The sequence below is a fragment of the Netta rufina genome, assembly GCF_964035555.1.
Source record: "Netta rufina genome assembly, chromosome: 7".
NCBI classification, from domain to species: domain Eukaryota; kingdom Metazoa; phylum Chordata; class Aves; order Anseriformes; family Anatidae; genus Netta; species Netta rufina.
Window position 1 is genome coordinate 18570171 of NC_140130.1, and position 19539 is coordinate 18589709.

Below are 19539 nucleotides of genomic sequence, written 5' to 3' on the forward strand. Positions count from 1 at the left end.
TAATTATGGCTTATGCTATTATTGTTGATAAAGAATTTATACTAAATATCTCCTATACCAAGCATGATTTTTGGTGCATATTCTTAAGTTAAATTGTCATGGTGCTGCTGCCCAGGACAAGCAACAGGATCACAGACACAGCAATGGTGGCCTTTTGCAACCTCAAAACAGCAGCTGCGGTTGTCTCCTGATATTCATGCCAAGTTAGAGCAAATTAGCAGCAAACTGTAGGCTTCTCTTGTGGGTTAGGCAAGTATATTCCACCCTTTAACTGCCTGTGCCTAGGAAAAGAACAAAGGCTGGCATGAGCTTCCTCTGGAAATGCTTTTATTTCTTGCTATTACTTCCATCAAAACAGTAGAGTGAAACCTAAGCTGAGGTCAGGGCCTCTGTGTGTTACCATACCAAAAAGAGCTCAGTTCAGCCCAGCCTCCAACAACTCACAACATAAATAGAGAAGGGCCAAGTGTCCTGCCAAGGGTCAGGCTGCAGCAGAACCACAGCCAGAGGCCGGCTCCTGCTCACTCCCCTGTAAAGCCACAAGAATGCAGTCTTCACTGTCGTTTCTTTCAGCTGACAGACTTTGCTTTTTACTTCCAAGGGGGCTAAACTGCTGCTGAGAACAGCAGCTCTACTGGAGGAGGGATGTTTTTGATGCTTAAGAAGCAAAGATTTTCCTCCACACACCTGTGTGATGCACAGCAAAAGGAACAAAATACCATACAACCTGTGGGTCTGCGGACTTCTGAATTATGCAACTATTTTCTCTGAGAATGAAAATAATCTTGCTGTAGTTATATAAAGAGGCCAGAAGGCAGAAATAACTGCCCTGACCCAAGAGACTTCCTCTCTCAGCTTCAGGGTGTCATTAAGACACCTCCAGGGCTGATGCTCCTGGGCAGTACGATGCACTACAGTGGCTGCAGACAGTGTGACAGCTCAGAAATAGCACACTTACAGGCTCCGGAGGTGGTGGTGGAGGTGGCTCCTTGATCACCTGGAATATATAAACAACAGGAGAAATCCGAGTTAATAGTAGGGCTCATCCATCCCAGTGCTACGCCCTCTCTGCTTTCATGCTTGTGTCATACATGGGTTGCCCTGCTCTGTTCCCCCACATTCAATTCTCTTATTAGCCTTTCTGCTTTTTCAGCAGATGAGAAGCTAAACCCATCAGATTGAACTATCCAGTAAGTGAAGTGCCTTCGTAAGTAACTCATAATACAGCTCCACATCCTGGTAGTTCTGCCTTAAAATGCCGTGTGATTACCAAGCTAGTGCAAAATACTCATTCAGAATCTGCAGTTCCTATGCATAAAAAAAAAGCCTAGCTCTAGTGTTTAATAGCAGAGCTTATGTACATATTAGTAGATCAGTTTCATTATACTCTTCTGCAGCAGGTGTCAAAGCTTGTTTTACAGAACCATCGACCCCTGTAGAAACTTGGGCCAAGCTCAGGCAACAGCAGGAAAAGGAACTGAAGCCTCTTGAAGCTCTCACGTGCTGTTTATTTGGCTACTTCTATATATTTCATTTGGTATCCTCTTCTGCAAACACTGCACTTGACCCTGCAAGTGTTCCTCCTGTGAAAAACCTCAAGGGAATGACTGATCACTCACTGCACACAGCACCACAAACAGCAGACTATAGTTACTCGCATGGATAGCAACATTTGTGCTGCAGCACCAGGACCACCACATGTCGTAAAGAGACCAGGCTTCCAGCCCTGCCTGGTGCTTACTGGCCTCTGTGAAATGTCCACAACTTTCAGCTCTACACACATTAAACTCTGACTTGCATGTTTAACAAATAATGCAAAAGCATTTCTGATTTACAGGCACTTCAAAAATTGTGCAGAGAACTTGCATCATGTAACTTTCAGGGTATCTAGGCATCGCTTCACCCAAATGCATGCGATCTAGTCAGCTGATCTATTTTTGGAATAGCAGTGTGGGCATTTGCACCCTACATTACTCTGACTGTAGGTAAGGGTAGATCTTGTCTGTGATGCACAATGGAATGCATTACAGAATCCATAACACTGCAGAGTCAAGCTACTTGGCCCACTACTACATGAAGAAACTAGAAGTCCAAACCATTGTGATCGTTTTAGCATTAAGCCAAGAAAATGGAAATCAAGTAAAAATAAATAAATCTGTACTTACCACTGTGCAGCAAAGGGGCCAGAACCACCAAAGAAGAGCCAGAGCCAGCAGCAGAAAGAGAATCAGCAGAGCAATGAAAAGGATGGTTCCAGTCAGCTGCAAAAAAAGATGATTGCTTTTGAGTTATCTCTGTAAGCCAAAAATGAGACTGGAGCCCAGAATTTATGCAATTAGATTGGGCAAAATGAGCCAGGTTTCCCTTACTACAAGGGCTCACTTAGGCAGTGCAGTACATCATTGTTATCATTAGGGTCTCATCAGGATTTAGTGTGACAAATGTGTATTTGAAGTCATGCTCCAGGAAGGCACCTCCTGTTTGTGGTATGTATATCTGCAGTTTATATATAAATTTACAGTATGCCTATAGATCACTAAACTCAAAGGAACTAAAATTGTACACAAACCATTCCCAGATCTATGCTGACAGGTCCCTTAATACTGTCAGAAGGACATTTCAAACTACATGGCCAGACTCAAGCAATCTTCCATCACTAGAGATGCAGAATATACCAATGTTGATATGCAAAGAACAGGAATATTGAGGCTAGGAGCTTACAGGTAACGTAACATGTCAACATCACACAACAGAGCAAAACTTATTATTATCTCGGCTTCAACAGCTCCCACACCAGCCTCTGTTGCCTCTTGACTCAAACAGCACACAACCCCAGCCTGAGGACTTAGACAAACTAGTCATTAATGCTGCTGGTTCTTGGTATGCTTCTTGGGACTGGTTTGACTTTTTAATAACATGCTGTGAGCTTAACCATTCCTCTTTCTTATATTCTATCTACCACTCTGCAGGTGGGAGTCTGGGGCCAAATAGTTAAGGAACTACATTCAAAACAGATGTCAAGTTTTCTCTAAAGAATTAAATTCTTTCCATTAATTAAAATTATTTAATTAAAATTCTGGAAAATTAATTTCCAGAATTAAAAAACAAACAAACAAACAAACAAACAAAAAAACAAACAAAACAAAACATTAACACTTGAAACTAGCTTTTCCTGTGGAAATCTTGCTCTGAGTGCAAACATGACAAGATGTGCTGACTGAGTATTGCTCTGATGACTATAGGAAAGCAGGTCTTCGATGTGCTGCTTGGCCCCTGCAGAACATATAAACCACATGGCTTTTTGGAAATTAAACATTTGATGCAGATGAACAGTGGCATGGTGAGACATGCAGTTTCCTTGGACTGCAATGGGCTCTGGGATGAGGTTAATATTAGCTCTGGTGATCCAGACCTGTGAAAATAAACCTCTTTAATGGTAAATTGAGCTTAAGAGGTTTATTTTCACCAGCAACTGGGATACCAGAGAACAAGAAAAACAAAACAAAAACAAACAAACAAACAAAAAAAAACAGTAGCAAACTGGAGGACAGCCTGGGACTGGGAATTGAAAAAAGCTTGAAGAAAGATCTGTCAATCAGGATGAGGGAATGTGAGATGGCTAGAGAGAAAGCTATAAGATGCTTTGAAACAAGGATAGGTTGGACGTTTAATGGAAAGAAAGCAAGTTCCAGTGAAGATGCATGGAGGTTAAGGTCCATGAGATTTACCTTCTTAAATCTGAAAACTACTTGCTGAATTCTCATGACAGGACAACTCAAACTCATAGCCCCTTCTTTCAACAGGGCTTCCCTTCATTGTTCCTAGTTGATTTGTTTATCCCCCAGACAGCAAAAAGGCTGAGGGTAGAAAAGAACGTATGGGCTGATTAGAGTTTTGCAAAGTCTAGATGAGATCCTGAGTGGCTGACTAGGGTGATACCTGCTCTTCCTCAGGCCAAATCTTAGATCTGTCAGGACTGGCATGTGAAGACACGACTAACCTATCTACAGCTCCTACACCATGCTTAGGCATGGGCCCCAGTATCCCACAATTCTAGCACTGCATAACCAACCCTCCACTGCTCTGCAACTTCTTGTCTCAGATGCAACAAACCAACCTGTTCTGGGATACACTACATAGCTCACATCGTTCGTTAGGTCAGGGAACAGGAGAAAGCCAGGGTGGAATGCCAGGTGTCCTGCCCAAAGTGGTTCTGTTGGAAGACACTACCCAGCTGCAGCTCAGCTGCATCCCCCTCTGGCACACCCCTGGCCCCAAACAGCACTAAAACGTTTGGGAAACTGACACTTGGGAGATATTAACTCCCAGTGAAGCCAGTTTGCTGAGAAAAGAGTGATTAAAATCAAGTATAACTTTTAAGAGGTGTTTCTGTACTCCTTACAACAAATCCAAGCACAGCACCAGTGCAGCACATGAGCCACAGGCACGTACATACCACTGCTAACTGTTACTCCAAACACACATTGCCTCCTTGTCCCGTTCCCAGGCATTGCTTTTCCCATGCTAAGTACTCATATAAATCACCAAGACGTTTGCCAGCAGCAGCTCGGGAGCTGCTGGCAGCAAGAAGCTAGAGAGTCCTCTTTCAGTGATCAAATATACAAAGCATTGTAATGAAGCTGGACTTCAAAAAAGGAAATAGCAGACTTAATGCAGCTGAACAGAAACGAGCACAGGGATTGCACAGAGGCTTTAGGAGTAAAGTCAGGAGAAGATACTTACTGTACAGAAAGGACAGAAGCACCAGCTGGGGAGGAGAGCTGAGCAGGCCAGCTGACTGCCGCTCACAGAAAAGGGAGCAGGAGAAGAAAGGAAATGGAGGGAGTCTCTAAAACAATAAGAGCGAAAGGCATGAGATTAGGACAAAGTTGGAAAGTGAACTACCAGCCTCCCTGCTTATGGAATGCAACTGGGATATCTTTCCTGCACCAGATGAGAATCAGGCCCCTTGCCTCCTTCACATTCAATCTGCAGGAGCTGGGCAAAAAACGTGAGATTGACAGGACTGGAGATTGGAGTTCTCTCTTTATCCTATGGCTATTGAGAGGAAAGCTTCTTCTGACCACATTCTGGCCCGAAGGGACCCCAGCTAGGACTAAGACTTCAGCCTCCATCAGAAAAATTACATGTGGGTAACTAAATGCACCAGTTAACACTTGTGTTTCACTGCGGACTCAAAAGGCTTCACGGTATCTGGGGTAGAAGGGAGTAAATTATGGAAATATAAACCCTTAATGTAGAAAACTTGGAGGAAAGTTTGTAAAAAAATATAATTATATATATACGGCAAAACTGCAAAATCATCTCTCTCTGCTAGACTCTGCATCCTGACACCCTGGGCTGTTCCAGCAATATGCTGTAAAATTTCCCAGCTGCATTGCTGAAAACATCAGAAAATCAAGTCGCTGTTCCCATTCCTGTCTTTCTACTCTGCAGCTGTCAGAAAGGCCAACAATGATTACAAACCAATATGACAGCATTTGGTGTAGGCTATAAAAGTCCTTTTGACACTAACAATAATAATAAAGCCCAGCTTCGATACCAAGTGCTTAATACCAGGTACTTTGGCAAACTTTTAGTCTGCAAGCACAAGGCCCAATCTCTAGAGTAAACTGTTGTTAGCTTGCACTAGCTATTGTTGTTGTTTATTTCTACTCCATAGCAAGGAAGAAAACCATTTATCTACTTGTAGTCAGCTTTTTTTAAAATTCTAAAATCAGATTTTGCTGAATGATCACTTCTAGCTGCTGGTCCCTTACCCTCCCCCAGGGAAAAATGGTCTTCCTGACATCAGCCAGGATATGTGTAGCAAAGCCATTGCTGTCCCACAGCAGGACATGCTCCTTTAGCTGGGCAGCAGCCTTGTATCAGGAAGCTCAGCACAGGATGTGAGGCTGGTATCTTTCTGCTCATCCCCCATGATATCAAGAGAAAAGCAGCTACCTCCTGTTGTTAAAAGTGCAAACAAACAAACAAACAAACAAACAAAAAGCCTTGGCAAGTCCTGAACTAGAGGTAAATTATGGAGGTCTAATAACAAATGCAGTGAACTCCAACCACAAAATAAAACATGAAAGTTTAGAGGATCTTCCATGCTGTGGCCCTTCTCCATCAAAGTTCCAAATGCTGTACATTTTACCTCAGACCCCACAGGTGATCCCAATGCTCAATAGCATATTGCTTCTTGATGCTCTTTCTTCCATTTTCATGGATTCCCTTCTAGCCAGATCCTATCTATAAGGACATTTCTCTCCTGGGATAGGAAGAGGCCCGGAGACTTTTGTTGTAATTGTTTACTCCACAAGTATACCACAATCTAGCCATCAGCAATTATGATTAAGCCTTAACTAGCCTGGTTATTTTTCAAGGAACTGCTGGGATTCACTCAACAACTGTGATGCTGAAGCTGACTGAGCATGAGCTCCCTGCAAGGAGGCTTTGCCTGAAGAGCCACTGCCTCTTTCCTAGGTCTCATGGTTTCTCTGTCAAGCCCCATTGCAATTACTTACACACTGTGTGCTGGTGATGCTGACAGAGCTGGAGATGAACGTTAGCCCGTTGTTCATGCTGACTTGCAGGAAAACCACCCTAAAGCACAAACAGATACACTTATTTTTAGTGTCATCTTTATACTCATTGTTCCCTTTATTCCGGCTGTGTTTTAGCCATTGGCTGATGAACATGCATGGATAACATGCCCTGCTGAGTCAAGGCATTATTGTGGCTTCAGGTGCTCACCTACCTCTGTCTCTCTGCTTGCCCAGGAGCCATCCTTTTTATGTTGGTTTAATTGAGTTGGGACATGTGCTCTTTATTTAAAAGTCTCCATCCCACCTGGGGCAAAGGGCACTAGGACAGTGAATTGTAGCAGTCTCAGACATTTGCAATACTACCCTAGATAGCACAGGAAACCTCCAGACTTTGCTTTTATTTTAAATCTTTCTGGAGCTTAAAGAGACAGTATTTTTTTTCTTTTTAAAAGCTTGTCTAAGTCAAGTCAGAGTACCTGCACAAGGTAAGGGGAAAAATTACTGAAACAACAGTGAAATTGAAACAGAATCTGGCCCTAGACATTCTCCAATATCAGAGAAAGGGTCTGAGGAGAAAAAAAAATGTTTCCCCCACTACCCAAAAATAGGGAAGGGGAGGGAGACCCCAGTACAGTATTTAAGGATCCAGAAGATCACCAAGGAAAAAGCTACAGCCTTGTGCCATGTCTCCCTGAAGTCTGCAAGATCACAATGGCTGAACAGTACCAACACTAACCAAAGCAGAACAGGGGCAAAACATGGAAAGCAACGTAAACATCAGCAAAAGAATTCAGGTCAAGTATCTCTTTTCAATCAAAATGAAAAGTTTGCTTGGAACTCAGTTAACTTTTGGCCTGGAAAAAAATGGAACAGGAACTGAGGAGAAATTACACAGGCATCCTCAAAAATCCTCCCCCACCAGCATCTGAAACCCTCCCTCCCCACTCTTCTTATTAACTCTAGCTTTCTCCAAGTCATCTCATGGCCAATGGTCTCCCAGCTGCACTGGGTTCATGGGGGGAGACTTCCAAGATGTCTTATTAGACCGTCCCTTCCAGGCAGAGCCCTCAAGTTCTGGAGATGCAGTACAGAACAGCTGCAGCTAGCTGGACTGCAGCTTCTTGGGCAGGCTGCGGTGGGAAGGTCAATCCTAACACCCACCAGCATCCACAGAAACAGAGTAAGGACTGACACCAATGATTATGGTGACTTAGTGCAGCTGTATCTCCAGAGACTGTGTATGACACGGGTCCAATGATGTCAAAAGGTTTGTGGCACAGCTGTTGTGGGAGTTTTTATCACCAGCCCTATTCTTCATTGAATAGAACTGCGCTGGCTCATGCTAGGAGGGTATTTGGTATGCACAAGATTGCCCTAATCCCATTACAAAAATTAATCTTCTTAGCTTGGCACTTTGGGTAAAATTATGAGCCCTTGACTCCGTAATGACATCCCCATCCAAAGTCCCCTCTCTCCTGACACCTACTGGAAAGCAATACTTACTGTCCAGCATCTTCTATTACTGGAGCAGGGCAAAGCAGATAAGTATCATGAACAAGGGTTGGCTTTTCATCTGAAAAGGAATTAATACAACTGTCAGAAATGAGAAAAACCTCAAGCAACAACAGCTATTAGAGCTGTTCTTTCCTGTTTCTCCCATCCCAAGCACACCTGAAGACACAGCTCATTTTCATGGCCTTATCCTGCCAAAGCAGGTAAATTAGTGATGTGTTTTAGGGCCAGCCTGATGGCGGAAAACAGCACAGTCAACATAGATCAGTGTCTTATCACATCAGCTGCTGCAGACCTAACCCAAGGAAAAGCATAGAGGCCATATGGAATTAGGGCAGTTTTTCTCCTTTGTACTTCTAGGTCAGCCCTAGCACTTGCAGTGTGAAATCCAGTCAAGGTACCAGTGGGTTAGGGATAAGGAAGACAGCCAGGAGTCTGGCTACCTGGTAAGCCACAAGAAGCAAATCCCCAGCAAAGGGCATCTGTAAATGTGATGGGAGTGAGACCACCAGAGTTTATTTAACACAGCCTCTATGTAGGCAGCAAGGATGGGAAATGAAGGAGCGATTCATGTATACTCTCTCTAAGCGAATTCACTGCTAGGGAAGGCACCAGTCTGGCCGCAGTAGAGTATGAAAGCCCCTACTGTGCTCAGCCAACAAGGGCAGCATATAGAGAGAAGGAGCCAAGCTCCCCTCCCCATGCCATGCTTCACCCTGCCAGACACACACTGCTTCTCACGAAGAAGAGAGGACTGCTGAGAAAATGGACACTCGATCTTTTTTGGCCATTCAGTCCTTTTCCTGGCTGCTGAGAAACCAAACAAAAGACCCCGTTGAGCACAGCAATTACAGGGAGTTTCCACGTTACATATTCTCTGTGATAAGACCGGTAACTTGTGTCAAAGAGGAAAGGAGCAGGGCTGAAGGGCCCTGCTTTATGGTAAGCATCTTCTGAGTCAGTGAACAAATAGCTTGAACACGCCACCAGGGTATCAAGATAGCATTATTTATTTTTTCTGGAGATGATCCATGGAATAGGGAGCAATTTTATTTCCTTCCTGTTAAAGCCCAATAGCCAGCCCTTGCTGGCTGTATGTATTACCCACGTGAATCGTTACAGCGAGCCTGGAATTCACTGTGCAGCAGTATCTTCTGTATAAGCCCTCACAACACAATGCCCACAGGTTGTAAGACTGAAAAAGGATGAATTTCAAGCTGCTAGATGCATATCCCCACCCATCTCCCTGACAACCACTGCAAGGGCTCCCCTAATATAGATGGGAGACAGGCTGCATCCCATGGGATGACAGCCAGTGGGGAACTGGAACCCCGCAGCCTGAAGACTTACTGATAGTAAGGCTGTCGTTGAGCTTGAAGCTGCAGAGTACCTGGTCGATATTTCTTGCATGATAAAAGCCATTGCCTCTTACCACAACTTGAAAGGATTCTGTAAGTAAAAGTACAAAAGAATTATGAGAAATAGCCCAAATACAGCATTCCCTTCCAGAGTGGTCTGAAGTACGTGACAACAGCTGTTCTCCGCCCTGTGTCTGAATCCAAGCATTCACATTGACAATCAGTACTTGGCAGCAATAGCCAAGAGTATTATAGTGACATTGGTGCTTTGCAGAGCAGCATTCACCTCGAAGGTGCTCCCACAAGCATCCCACAGACCTCCAGTGCCTCAAAAACACTGCAAGCCTGACTTGGCTGATGGTATCTCATGGTTCCTCCACAGCTTTGGGGGCAGATACCTTCTGTAATCACAAGCACCAGGCTTTCCTCTTTTCTTCCCAGCAGATCACGCTCTGGTCTCAAGCAACAACAGCTGCTCTGTTCAGTAAGACATGGACAAACAGGACTGCCCTCCTCACCCCGCCATGAAACAGGGGGAAAGGCTTTGTATCTGGCACAAGCCCTGGTGAAAGTCTTTCAGTCTGTACAAGAACTGAACCTGTGTATAGCCCCACTAGCATCTGCTGCATGTTTTACTTCTCCATAGCAAGGTTTTAGAACTATTATTAGTTCTATTATTTGTATTTATTACTAAATATTAGTAACAACCTCCATGGGTAACACTTCTTCCCAGAGCTCTGACAATACCTGAACACCCATCTAAAAATTATTTTTGTCTCTTGATTTTATAGAAAAGCAGCTTGATGAAATATAATTGCAGTTAGATCCTCCCCCCATACTAAATCTTAAAAGGCAGCAACCACAAAGATTTCACTGAGAAGTATTTCAGTGGTTTTAAAAAGATAAAAAAAAAAAAAAAAGACTTTAAAAACACAAAGGTAAAAAAACCCCTACATCTAGAGGTCTAGTCTTGTCAGGACAGGTTACCCCTCCTGCCCTTCTTTTCCCCATCACTGCCGTTCTGCACAGTCACTTGTGAGAACTGACTTTGGAATAACCTGCCCATCAACACAAGCTGACAATTGAGTTTCAATCCCAGACTTGCAGGGAAACGCAGACAGCTGGTACAGGATTTGGTTATTGCTGTTGAGAAGTCTGCCCCTTCAAACGCTCCTGAGCATTAACATGTTCTGGGTGATGGTCTGTTGAAATGGCTAATTCCATTTAATTTTGCGCCCTGGCTCTGGCTGCGTCCTTTTCTTCCTTAGTTACTGTCAGCTCGTAGATTGCAGCTTTTGACAAGACAGCGAAGGGAAAAAGGTCAGCACTGAAATAACCGGGCAGCGCTGGCAGCGAGATGGTAGGTTGGAGCTGGTGTGTGCTGGCTGCGCTGTCGGCTTCGCTTCTGTGACTCTGATGAGAAGCTGACGGCTTGCATCCACACCTGGGAGTTGATGTGGCCAGTAGGATGCCACATCCAACAAAACCTTTCAATCACTTCCACGTACCGTAAGCATAATCAAAGCAACGATGCTGTCAAACAGGATATGAGGCACCTCCGCTGCGGCACTGATAGCCTGTTTACAGGCTGCACGTCTTGGTCACTTTAAATCAGAGGGAAGAAAAAGGACCCAACTCCGTTTCTCCACAGCGGGGATGACAAATTTGCAGGGTCAAAAAGCATTAAGCATCAGATAGCTGTCATAATGCAACTAGATCAATTTGTAAACGGACTCACTGGATAGCTTTGTCACAGAGAGCCAGAGCCCCAATAGGAATTGTCATAATTCAGCTTCAACCACATGGAAATCGTTTCATCAGCAATTTACTAAACCTCTGGCAAATCAAAAATGAAGCTGAGAACACCAGTAATCAGCACTGTAGTAATTATGAGCTGCAAGAATCATTGTGAGCTGCAAGAATAATTGTGAGGAGTAGGTCAGTCTGCTCTAATCCCCAGTACAGACTGGCTTCCACTGAGCAACACAAAGCCTGTCTGCTTCCATACCAGATTCTAGAAATAAGTAATAATATTGAATAAAATCGAGACTGATTCTCCCCTCCTTACTCAGATAACATGCACACAAGAAATGCACGGATAGATCCACATTTCAAGGCTAAAAACAAGCAAGTTGTTTTGCTGGAGAATGTCATAATATATGTCACTTCCAAAAAATTAAGTATTTTTTGATCAAAATTTTGAAATGCAGATTTTAGTTATACATATTTTTTTTTAAATAAAATTCCTGACTAAAAGAACGGGGACAAACCTTATATTTCTACAAAATGTTGTGTTCCAATTTTCAGCCAGCTCTAAATGCACAGTCTACATATTTTCCTATAGGATTTAATGACCATGTGACCTTATTTCTTACCTATAATATATTACCAATAAACTGTATTAGTGATTACCTAAATTTAATGTGTTTTCAAATTTTTAGATTACTTCAGATGCCTCAGGACTTGTCTGTGTTGAAGTTTGAATAATGAACATTAAAAAGTCACATTACATATAGAAAATAATTATTATCTGACTCTCCAGTGAACTGAACTCAGGATCTGGATTCACATTACCATGAAAAAAGTTGTTCAATCTAAGGGGACCCCTTCCAGGAGACAATGGTGCTCACAGCTATAAAGACGAACCTCTGGCTCTGCTGAAGGAAATGGGATTACTCAAAACAATAAAGCCAAGCACAAGTATTTGCAGCCACGTGCTGTAGAACTCTTGCTGTTGATTCCAGGTATGGCTTGCAGGACTAAGCCCATAGTAAAAACTATTACAATCCCAATTCTTGGGGTTAAAGACCATTTAACCCACGTGTTGACAGCTTGCACCACTTAGAGCTGCCCTTGCTGCTTCCTCCTATTTTCGAGCTCTCTGCTGCTATAAGCAAACCTTCAGGCACCTGAGATCCACATCTTCATGCCCTGGTGATTCAGTAACATGCTTTGCCCTGAGCCCACCTTTGCTGAATGACTTCATCAGCGGGGACACAACAAAACCCAGATTTTAAGCATCCTGCTGAGTTAACAGAATACAAAAAAATTTGTTTGAGTTCAGTCAAGAATTGAGCTGATACGTTTTTCAAAACAGTTTCGCTCTTTTTGCTGGAAGATGTCGTTTCCAAAAATCATGTAATCAGAGAACAGTTTGGGTTGAATAAGACCTTAAAGATCATCTAATTCCAAACCCCTGCCATGGGCAGGGACACCAAAGGTAAACTTTTCCTGAAAAGGCAAGCACTTAAGAACTTTTGCAAAATATTTTCAAATTGAAAATTTGAAAAAATTGTTTTCAAATTCTATGTTTTGATATGCTTAACATTATGCCAAATCACTACTGGAGCTGTCACACTTTCATCTGGCTAAAAGCAATTTTTGATAAGCAAGAAAACTTGCAATAAGTTGTTATGCAAAAATATGCCCGTTGTACAGCAAGAAAAAAAATGTTTTGCTATGAAATAAAAAAGCTTTTAAGTTGTTTTGATTAGTTCTACAGAGTCTGCAAAGAATATTTTTAAAAGCAAAATTATTCCTTTTTGAAATTTTCCACAGATTTTTACGACAAACGTCTGTTCCACACTTACATGTTTAAAAATAGTGCAAAAGATACAAGGATATTTGTTCTAAATTTAAATACTACGGGCAAGATCATACTGCGATTGACATGTGGAAGTGAGTGAACAATTTCTCTTTTGTGCTATTTAATAGATTTATCCTGAACCTCTTATTTTATATCCTGCATTTGTATGCACTCTTTTTTTCAGTGGATGAGGAAGTGAACACAAGACATGAACATCAGATCTAAACAACCATGCCATAAACTATACTGTCCAGCAAACTTAAGATGTCACTCTTTCTCTGCTGCAATAGTTTCTTAAGTAGGCAAAAAAAAGAGCAAGCTGCTAATGTAAACAGAACAAATACAAGTTAAATATACCAGACAGAAAAGGCACGAAATTATCAGCAGCTCCTCTTGGGATTCTTCACATTTGCCTGTACCCTAATAGTTCTTTCACTGCAAGTAAGTAAAACACTAATGCTTTAGAGAATGTCAGGTATCTCGGCCTATGCAGTTAGCTAATTACATCTGGTTCAGTAACCCTGAAGTTTCTGTGACTGTTCTGCAAAATCTTGTTCTAACTGCTGACAAGCCCTAGCAGCTCTGCGGAACGCAATCTTTCCAGAAATTTGTGAGATGTTGTGTTAGGCATTAAGATAGCCTCTGGCAGTCTGGCTTTATATCACTTTTGTCTCCTCCTTCTGTTGGATGTTTTAAAGAGCAGTATCTCCAAATTTCCCAGTACTCTCTCAGAGAGTTCTTCAAGCCAGCATTCAGAGGCTACCTGCGTATTGACAACAGCAATTTCTCACACTCAGAAGGGATGCACAAGGCTTCAGCTGCAGCCCCAAGGGATCTTTCTAACACATCCACAGGCTTCATCTCTGAATATATCAGAGATCTACTATATCAGGTAGTTACTGATATTCCATCAGTGTCATTGGTTTGCCTTACCACATCATTCTTGTGGATGCTTACCTCCTGCACAAACACTGGATGGCTCAGCTGCTAGGATCTCAATGCAAGATTTCTTGAGAATCTGTAAGATTTAGATAAATGCATTTTTGGTGATCTTTTTATCTATGCTTTATTAACACAGGAACGAGTACCTTTTTTTAGGTTTCAGAATAGCCAACTTACTGAATCAATGGTTCCTCTAAGGGCATAAAAGCCTCCCGTAACTGGAAAAACATGATCGATGCTGTCAGCAATTGTTGACAGCTGCAAAGAAAGACAATCATAAATCATGAGGAAAATAAAATCACAGTGAATAGAACTGGGCTCCTTCATACTTGCTAAAAGACATCATACTGACACGAAATGATTTATGCCTCAAGTAATTAAATAAATGCCTTCAACTGATGCTGTTATTTCTGCACTAGTGTAACAAAAACAAAACAAGAAGCAAGCAAGCAAGATTACCTGAGTTTCATTGAAGTCTTTCACTCCAACACAATAAACAATAGCTCCAAAGCTTCTGGCTCTGTTGGCCTACATGAGAAAAAGAGACAGTAAGTGCAAAGCCATGTAATCAGTAGAGCCAAAACAGTAAATGCCTACACATGAGCTAGTTTAGGTAAACATGAAGGTGACTTACTTCTTGTTCTGCATAATAAAACTGAACATCTTGCAACTCTCCATCCGTCAGAGCAATAATCACACTAGCAGTCCGAACTCCTACATGGACAACAGTGAACAGTTAGAGCACATACAGATGACACAAGATTGAACAATGAAAGTAAGAGAAGTGACGCATGTCTCGTTGCTGACAAAAATACAAAACCACAAGGCCAGACTCTCAGCCTGATCTGTATGGACTTGATTGGAGATGCACTGATCTACCCCAGCTGAAGTTCAGATGCATGGCAACATGCAACAAGCAGGAACCCATGCACCTTCATCACACACAAGCAGCACTTAAGGGGGAGTAATGCTCTGGCAAAGTCCATGCACAAACTTTGTCCTGTGTAAAACACAATATCTGGCTAAGGCTATATCTAGACCCTTCATGTGGGGAAATGGCAAAATGGAAAATACTTCTCTACATGAGCATTGTCCAGAGACTGCTGATATGAGACCTCTGCAAGAGGAGCTTTCCTACCACCCTACCTTTCCCTCCATCGGGTTTTAAAGCAGCAACCCCACTGAACACAGCATGAAAAGGTGCTGCCATAGGAGGGTCAGTCCTATACTTCTCATGCAAGGAAGAGTGTTGGTGAAGTTCATAGGAATTCTGAGAGCAAAAAAAATTGCAAGACCAGATCCACTGGAGAAAATACATGTCTTGTGCTAAGCCATTTCATGTCCCAACTATTCTTATATGAAAAGAATGCACAGACTTTGGATAGCTATGTATGTAACGTGGTACAGAATACAATATGACCTGGAAAAATGCAAGATATTAAAAATTTAATCCCAAATAATATGCAAACTATAGTTCAACACACCATTCTGCTTCAATAATTCTCACTAATGTGTGCACACATTACTTTCAGGGAAGTATTTATTATTTTATCAGAATAATCTGGTACAGTTTCAAGTGTCTTTCCTGATACTGTCTGAAACTAAAGACTGATTAGCTTTGACAGGTTTCTTATGCCATGCAGTCCTTCCCATGTCATGTCAACACAGACATAAAACCTTAAAAATGACCTGCAACTTTGGAGGGGAAAAAAAGCTTGGATTCCCATATTCGTCATTTTTTTGGCTGAGGATGCTTGAAAGAGGCCATAAAGAATCTAAACTTTGTTTTCTTCTGAATTTTTGTTTCTTTCCCAATACTTTATTTTATAAATCCAGATGTCATCTACTCCTTTTTCCTTCCTAATCAACTTAGCTAGGAACTAAGCAACTACTCTCTGTCTGTTAGGAAGAGGTAAAACAGTTCTCTTTAGCTCATCAAAACTCTTGATTTGCCTGGTAGAAGCAAGTGAGAAGCCATACAAAAGAGTTGCTGCTCAAGTCTCCACATGCACACCCTATTTTATTATAAGGCATTGACACTTAAGAATCTTACAAAAAGGCCATCTATCTACAACTGGAAAAAAACTAATTTCAGGGTGCAAACTAGGCAGAAAGTGCTCAGTTCAACTTCTTAGGCCTGTTTTTTTCTTTTTTCTCCCCTCTCCCACAGAAAAAAAAAAAAAAACAAAACAAAAAAAAAACAAATACATTTCCCTCTCCAAATTTAACAAAAAATTGCATAACAAACTCAGATTCTAATCCTAACTTTTTCACACTGATGGAAAAAATCTCCAGCTGATCACACTCGTACCTATGCTAACAAGAAGGAGAACCTGGGGGCATGAAGCAGACAGGGCTGAATTCATCAGGGCAGGGAGATTCATCAGGACAGAGCAGGGCAGGGCAGGGTGAAGGTGTTCCTGTCCCCTAGATGCAGTACGGGCAGCTCCGGCTGCAGTGTTCTGGTCTGTATTCTGCACTGGGTCAGATCTGGGATTATAATGGTCTCCTCTGGTCTTAATAAACCATGAATCATGCATCTGAAAGTAGGGCTGTAGTCAAAATGGAATGCAATGATTGTGTAACACCAGTCCCTTCTCCAACACTTCTTTCAGCGGGTTTACTGCAGGTCACATAAAGAATACCATCACCCCTGTCTTTTCCATGCAGATATGTAACAATTGATAAGCAATGCCTACCTCCATAGGTTTCATGGTAAATCTGCTCATTTGCCTGCAACAAATTTTAGAACATTATTAGCTCTTGAGTGCAGAAGAAGAAAGGAGATCAAAGTTTGCATATATAAATCAAAGAAAGGAGGTGTAGTGGTGTGTACCCTTTTAAATCCTTCATGCATGAACGTGTCTCCTCCAGGCACTTCATACTGAAGAATTTCAAGACCTCGTCTTATGGCTTCCCTTTGGATTAAAAAAAAAAGAATTTTATTAAGAGGTGGTTTTCCCCTCCCCCCGTGAGATATTCCTGTAACCCAGCTAGATCACACATCCTGTCAATACATGGCACAAAGCACATACACACCAGCTAAAACACTTGTAAAACTAAGATTAAAAAACAGTTGTGACATGAGCTGAGCACCCAGAGAAGCACAAAACCAGGCATATGATACAATACTGGGGTTAATACATTTTTAAGGGTGAAATGCTGACACTGCTCCCTCATTCTGCTATATTGTCAGCCAGGAAAAGACTGAATTAGAGCAAATGCCAGATATTGAACACTGACAAACTGCAGATGGAATGAGAATTTAAAAGCTTATGGCCCTGTCATGAAAATGGGATGACTAAAAGCTCATTATTCAATCAATCATCAGGACAGTTGGGATTAAGACTTTTCCATTATAAAGACAGAGGCCAGAAAACATGAAAATAGGATGGGAATGAGAATTTCCTGTCCCAGACGAGAGGCTCAAACTTCTTCATACAGTTTCCTGGTACAAGAGTGACTTGGACACCATCACTCCTGTTGCATAGCTTCCTACTCCGCAAACAAACACCTGGAAACTAAGAGGATCACTCAGGGAAATTAAAACTAGTTTTCCTGATTACTTAAAGATTCACAGCCACAAATACAGGGGAAACAGGAGTATGTGGGATTAAGGTAAAAATCAGGGGCTGGGATTAGGGATGTCCTTCATACCACATTCAACACTATTTTCCTATTTGAAAATAGAAAATTCCCCCTGGGAAAAGTAAAGAAGTTTGACCTCTGTCTAGACAACAGAGGCCTGAGGGCTTGATTGTGAAGGTGGCAACAAGAATTTTGCTCTGGCCTAAGACTCTCCTAAAAAGGCTGTGGCCTGGCTGCACAGTGGCAAAGCACCTCTTGCACAGGTGTTGTCCAAAGGCAGGGATGCAACAGCCTGGCAGATAACACTCCAGCACCATTGGTACAATCACTGCTGGCATCAAGCAGGTACCTGAGCTGATGCCACACTGAAGACTGACACAGAGCTCTGCGTCCTAGTTTTGGGGCCACTCATTGAGAGTGACTTGAGAGGAGGGGTGGAGGGATGAAAGCTGGGAAGTACTTGCCTGTTTTCTGTTAATTTCATGATTGTAGTGCCTCGTGAAGAAAAAACGATGAAAGACATGCGCAGCATTGGACTGAAACAGAAGAACAAGCCAGATCCACGTCTCATACACATTACTTCAGCAGATTTTCATTTCATAAGGAGTGAATGAGAGATAATGCATGAACATGTGTATGTGTACATATACATAATCAATTTTAAAATACCATCTAAGAAAGCTTTACCTTATGAACTTCTCAGCCAGGCTTTCCACAAAAGAGTAAATCTCTGTCCAATGATTTCTGACACTTCCAGATCTGTATACAAAACATAATGGATTACCTTCATCGTATTTCACAGTGAAATTCCTTGTAGCACTCTGAATTTTAAGATTGTAATAGTCTGGAGGTGGCTAGAGACACAACCTGGACAGAGGTCCACAGAGATGGGGCAGCTAGCTCTGGTGAGGCTTCTACAGCAGTTGTGCTGGAAGTGGTAACAGAACAATTATTACAAAACCCACTGACCTAAACACAAGTAGAAATATTTTTTTTTAAATATTTGTTACATAAAATATTTATAAAATGAATTGAACTAGAAGAAAATATTTGACATTGCTAAATTATCTGCTAACAGACTATTTACTTTCCTAGAGCACAGCTCTGCTCTTGCAGCCACACAGAAAGTCCGGACTGGTCTTTGACCCTCCCAGAACGCGTGGGAGAATGTTTCCATGAATTACTGTTTGTTTCAAAAGAAAAAGCTTTTGAAGTAATTCAGAGGGGGAAAGGCAGTACTAATAGCTAACACACAGCACTAGCGTTCTGCAGAGTCGATCCCTGCCTGCTACAGACTTCCTGTGAAAACTTGGGCAATAAGTTATATGCACAAACTTAGGGGTTTTTGCTCCCATTCCTGATCCATAAACTGCATTACTCACACTCCATGGCTTTTCTCAGTTTGGTCTTACATTCTCAGCAACCCTAGCAGTCTTGTGGGACTCAGACCTCAGAGCCCTGCGTGCAGCATATCTACAGTGCAGTTGATTTGCACTGTATGGATCTACGGCATACACTTCCAAGCCACTTGAAAGGCTACAAAACATGAGAAGTCAATGGTGTGAAAAGGCCTCCCTAGGACTGTGGTGTTTATGAATGAATGGCTCATTCACTTGGCTTGCAAGGTGAACGCCTGCATCAAGTGTCTTGGGCACAAGTAGAGAGATGAAAAGTGCAGCAGCATGTCCTGAAGGATCACAGAGGTTTAGATGCAAGAACTAAAATACTTATGAAACATAACTACTGAAGTAAGAAACAAATTTTTGCCTTAGGTTTCCTTTTACACAGCAAATGTCTAATGACAGTTAGTGTGTTAGAAAAGGGAAATAAAATTGCAGTTCTGCTATGGGTTTTCAAAGCAATCCTATATCCACCCCTATACACCAGGTACACCAGCAAAGAGAAGTCCATGCATGTAGTGCAATATGGCACTGCGTGCCTTGCAGCAGTGCTAGCGGGATGAAGGAGAGCAAAGAAAGGGACAAAAACCATCAAGGGACCA

At 42.1% G+C, this 19539-nt stretch overlaps 1 protein-coding gene across 1 annotated transcript in view; it reads right to left on the reverse strand.

Moving 5' to 3' along the window:
- Positions 1–19539, reverse strand: part of ANTXRL (ANTXR like) — a gene marked incomplete at its 3' end in the record, with an annotated part of 49745 nt that overhangs the window by 19533 nt on the left and 10673 nt on the right. The window contains exons 2-14 of the mRNA XM_084290488.1: positions 18225–18296; positions 18002–18073; positions 16786–16867; positions 16649–16682; positions 14584–14663; positions 14409–14477; positions 14127–14207; positions 13965–14025; positions 9414–9512; positions 8055–8124; positions 6531–6609; positions 2166–2261; positions 959–997 (exon numbers count right to left, since the gene is read on the reverse strand). Coding sequence (XP_084146614.1) covers positions 959–997; positions 2166–2261; positions 6531–6609; positions 8055–8124; positions 9414–9512; positions 13965–14025; positions 14127–14207; positions 14409–14477; positions 14584–14663; positions 16649–16682; positions 16786–16867; positions 18002–18073; positions 18225–18296 — 934 coding nt within the window. The remainder of the gene's footprint in view (positions 1–958; positions 998–2165; positions 2262–6530; positions 6610–8054; positions 8125–9413; positions 9513–13964; positions 14026–14126; positions 14208–14408; positions 14478–14583; positions 14664–16648; positions 16683–16785; positions 16868–18001; positions 18074–18224; positions 18297–19539) is intronic.